Genomic DNA, 5,000 nt, shown 5'->3' with positions numbered 1-5,000 from the left:
CTTATAAGCAATACTTTTTCAGTTTCTTTGTCGAGCCACTTTGGGCGAGCCTGATTTGGGGGACGTCTGTCCTTAAAAGGAATGTAAGTATGAATCATCTTAGTGAGCGTATTTTGAAATATTTCCCACAACTTAATAATCTAAATATTGATTTTGATTTCAAACTTGTAAGTTTTGATATAACTTCCTTATTCACGAAAGTCCCAATTGATGATTTGATTGTATATCTCACGGAGTCCATGGATGAGTTGTCTTTACCGATTTCACCTTTGGTTTGTATAGAACTTATCAAGTTATGTATCAAGGATTGCAAGTTTGAATTTCATGGTGAATATTACACTCAAAATTTGGTATGGCAATGGGTAATTCCCTTTCACCAGTGTTAAGTAACCTATATATGGAATTTTTTTAAAAGAGGTTACTTAGTAATATTTTACCATCTCAGGCGGTTTGGTACAGATATTTAGATGATGTTTTATGCCTGTGGCCTTGTACAGAAAATTTGGACACATTCTTAGTTTCACTTAATAGCTTAGCTCCTTCTATTAATTTCACAGTGGAATCAGAAATTGATTGTAAATTGCCTTTTCTTGATTGTCTTATTCATAGAGAAGGAAATAGTTTTAAATTCAGTATTTATAGGAAACCTACTAATGTAATGTTATATGTCCACTACTATTCTGGTCACCACAACAAAGTCAAATATTCAGTGTTCTCTTCAATGTTTTTATGTGCTCTACGCATATGCAGCCCGAAATTTATTGATGAGGAATTTGAAAATATTTTCAACATTGGTTTAAGCTTAAGATACCCTAAGACTTTTATAAATAACGCTCTAAAAAGAGCCAAGAAAACTTATTATAGGACTCAACCTACACCTCCCTTTGAAACTAAGAATCTTTTAGTCTTGCTTTTTAGTGAAAGTCTTTCTCAGATTCTTTATTTACTCAAAACATGGAACAATAATGTAGTCTTTAACAATTCACGCACATTCAAGAAATTAATTATTAAGAATTCTCCAAAAATTACATGTTGTTGGATATACAAGGTTCCGTGTAAAGATTGTGGGATTTTTTATATAGGGCAAACAGGTGATCTGTCAACTAGAATAAAGCAACATAAATATAGTGCCAGAACAGGACAACACTAATACTTTATTTGTGCACATGAGGGATTATAATCATGGTATAGACTGGACTAAGGCATCTTCAGTTTTATCATGTAATCCTATTGTTAACAGGAACATTATTGAAAGTAGCCTTATCAAACAAACTGAGTCAGTCAAATTGAACATAAGTAACGGTATGTATAAATTAGATAATTACATAATTGAGAACATTTGTAAACAATTCGGTATAGGGGATTTTGGTTAATCCCAAGAGAGGACATGTTACGTGTGTTTCCGTCTGGGGCCTTATGACCTCTCCTAATTTTTCCGTGTGGTGCCTTGTGACCTCTACTAATTTTTCCGTAAGAGTTTTCTTACCTCTCCTAGGTTTACGCTTTTCCGTTCATATTGTCTTTGTATTGTACTTTTGTCTGTATTCTCCCCTGAAGATGTGAATTACACGAAAGGGCTTGGGATTTCTGTTTCTCTTTCTTAAGTGGATACCAGTATATATATATATATATATATATATATATATATATATATATATATATATATATATATATATATATATATATATATATATATATATATATATATATATATATACCGAATATGTAAATATGTCTGCATTTTTGAAAACAAAATCTGATATTAAACGTTCGTCTTTTGGGTCTTTAGCAATGGCGTCGTTAGTTCTGATGACTTGAAAGTTCGCGTCATCTCCGGAACAGTTTGCCACATTTCGAGCAAATCCATCGAGAGAAGCTCTCACCTAACTGTAGGTGTTAGCTGGGAAATGGATATGATGCTGTGATTGATGAAAAATACTGTTTTAATATAAAAGGTTTTAGTCATTCGCAAATCAATCTAATGGTTTGCTTTTGTTTTTTCAGGTTTACTAAAGTGCTTATTGTCAGATGTATTGTAATGTGTATCGGTTTTTATACGTAATGGATATAAAGTGATGCATACATGTAAGTAGTTCATGTTTGTAAATATAACATGCATTATAGATATAGAACACATATGTGTAAATATTGTGGAATATGTAATACTTAATAACTTAATACATACATATATATATATATATATATATATATATATATATATATATGTATATATATACACACACACACACATATATATATATATATATATATATATATATATATTACATGTAAGTATACATGCGCGTTTTTGTATGTGTGTATATAGATAGGTGTACATTTGTATATATGTGTATGAATACATTTGCGTTTATATGGGCACATTTGTGTATATACGGTATTCTATTTATATATGTATAATACTAGAGTACGCATATATATACATATATAATGTATGATTTTATGCACATACATTTCATGCTGGTACATTATCCATTCGCAGACAAATCTTCATCAAAATGATGGGTATATATTATGCATTCTGTTTCCACCAGGCATAAATCATACCCCGAGATCATGATAGAATGGCTGTGCATTTTGATATTCTTTCAGTCGGAACGCCTCTGAACGCGGTCATCTTTTTGAGATTTGCGGTGATAGAGGGACATTTATGAATTCATGAATCACTTTGTCGCCATTTTTTATCTTTGGGCGCTTTCGAATTAGAGTCAAAGTGTCTTCGTTAGCGTCGAAATTGTTTGCCAATTTTTACTTGACTACGTGAATAAAAGAAATGAGTAACGTTGAATTATAATACATTGTGTTGGTCAATCGATGAATCCGTTGCCCCTAGTCTCTTTTCCAGAATACTCTCGGCCTTCAGGTCTTTGGCTATTGCGTTGTTCTTCCATGACGAGATTGGATAACAAAGAAAGAATAAAAGAAGAAGAAAAAATGGAATTAAATAGAACAAATAAGAGATGTATGAAATTGGCAGTTGTCGACAAGTCTATCGAAATAAACACTAAATGTGAGGATCGGAGACTTTATTAGTACAACTTTTCGATTGTTAAACCTTGATCAAGTACATGGCCGTGACAAACATAGCTGAGATTAAATAAGAGGATCCGGGTGAAAAGGGGAGATGTCATTGAAGCCTAGGAAAGATTAAGTAGAAGATAGATTCTGCCGGCAATTAGAAGCCAATTTTTTTTTTTTTTTTTTAAGTTATCCCAAGTTGCCCTCCAAACCTTTTTTCCTCTCGTGACTTCTGTTCATCCTCAGTGACCGACTCTCCCCTCATCTTTTTTTTTTTTCATCTCTTGTTCATCGGCAGTGAACAAACGTCCTACATCCAGACGATCGATCACTATTCTACTTAATCTTTTCTAGGTTCCGATGACTATCCCCCTTTCTCTCGGATAATCTTAATCTAATCTTGATTATCTCCATCGTGACTCTGGACATGGTAATGCTGTAACGAGCAAACTGTCGTATTAATGAAGGTTTCTTCCTCACATAGTGCTTATTTTGATAGTTGAGACATACAGACAAGTAAGAAAATAAGAGAATATTACCAGATAACTGAACATTATGACCCATTGCTCTCGTGTTGCCAATAGAGGCTGTTCAACATTTCTGAAGTCTATTTCACCCAGCGACTACTCGAGTGGCAAAAATTATCTTACTTATTATTTTTATTGAAGTTACGTAATTACAGCTTCAAACTATTATTTAACTTCTAGTTTGGTGTTTATTAGAAAACATTATGATGTAGTTTATCATGAAGTCCCAAGGTTCTCAGATTTAAGCTGTTTTATGAAATTTTATATGTTTAGTCGTATGATTTCGCCTTTTGGATTATTTGAATTGCACCTAAGCCTACTTTGTCGCCTTTCCAGCCAGATTGATCGAATCTAAAAAAAGCCCTTCTCCATTGAATTGAACATTTTGAATTTGTGCTTCTTAGCGTCATGGTGCGAGATGTCTTTGTTTGTATCTCTTTTGGCTGTCATGCGATTTTATTCAGCTGAGAGAAGCTCTCGATTAATTAACGGTTAGACTTATGCTAACCTATTATCTTCAGGAAGTTATTCCATATTTGCGTCATCACTAACGACATATGTTGTTTTTCTACCTTTAAAGTACTTTTGACTGAATGTTATCGTTTAAGTTCTTTGTCATTATTCTTGACTGTTGTGTGATATATGAAGCATGCATTTATAAAGTAAATTGGTCCATTGCCATTTACTCTGCAAAAAATTGCTTCACTGTGACCTAGGGTGGTTTGTATACGAAATGCTTGATTGTATTAAGCTGCTTACTTTAAGTAATTCCTGTGTAGAGACAGCATGGTGATGGTGACCGTAGAGCCGATAAACGTATGGATATTTTTTAGTTTATTCATTCAGCCCAAAGTTTCTTTGTCCTCACTCAGGAGGTCCAGTCTTGGTCTCTTGGTGAGCGGGACTGAGCACGAGTCTGATGAGGAACGAGGTCTTTTATTTCTCCTTCGAGGTGGGGAAGAAGGAGACCTCGTGAGAGGAACACCAGGAAGAGCTGAACTCTCGTCCTCAGAGTCAGATTCCTGGTCGAAGCTGTTGAAACACGCGATGATGCGTTCAATGCCTTCCACGAGCCCATGGACAGAGATCCTCTCCTGAGGATCTTCTTGCATGGCGGCTTCGATGAGATGAACCAGTTCGATGTCGTCTACCAGTTCTGGCATACGTCCCGCCACCCAAGCCATGAGAGTTCCCAGTGAGTACGCTTCCGACTTTGTGGAGCATGGGAGTCCGTTGGAGAGCTCTGGTGAAAGGTGACTTAAGGTTATGTTTCTGTCAAAGCCTAATTTATATGGACGTCCTCCGATGGCAGTGGCAGTGCCAAAATCGATAACGGTCACAACGTAGCGGTCACCCTCAAACCGCAGGACCACGTTATCTTCCTTGAGGTCATTGTGCGCCACCCCGCACTTATGGAGACCTTCCAAGGTTTGCCCG

The 5,000-nt window shown here is 35.3% G+C and overlaps 1 protein-coding gene across 1 annotated transcript in view; it reads right to left on the bottom strand.

The window, feature by feature from the left end:
- Window positions 1-4,405: 4,405 nt before the first annotated feature.
- Window positions 4,406-5,000, bottom strand: part of LOC143020156 (tyrosine-protein kinase yes-like) — a 951-nt gene continuing 356 nt past the window's right edge. Inside the window, exon 1 of the mRNA XM_076176317.1 lies at window positions 4,406-5,000. This exon is cut by the window's right edge and continues 356 nt beyond it. Within this exon, the coding sequence (XP_076032432.1) occupies window positions 4,406-5,000 (595 nt within the window).

This window comes from Oratosquilla oratoria, chromosome 39 (genome assembly GCF_046742065.1).
Source record: "Oratosquilla oratoria isolate Oo_2021 chromosome 39, ASM4674206v1, whole genome shotgun sequence".
In the NCBI taxonomy this organism is placed as follows: Eukaryota; Metazoa; Arthropoda; class Malacostraca; order Stomatopoda; family Squillidae; genus Oratosquilla; species Oratosquilla oratoria.
This window is presented reverse-complemented; position numbering and strand designations above follow the sequence as displayed.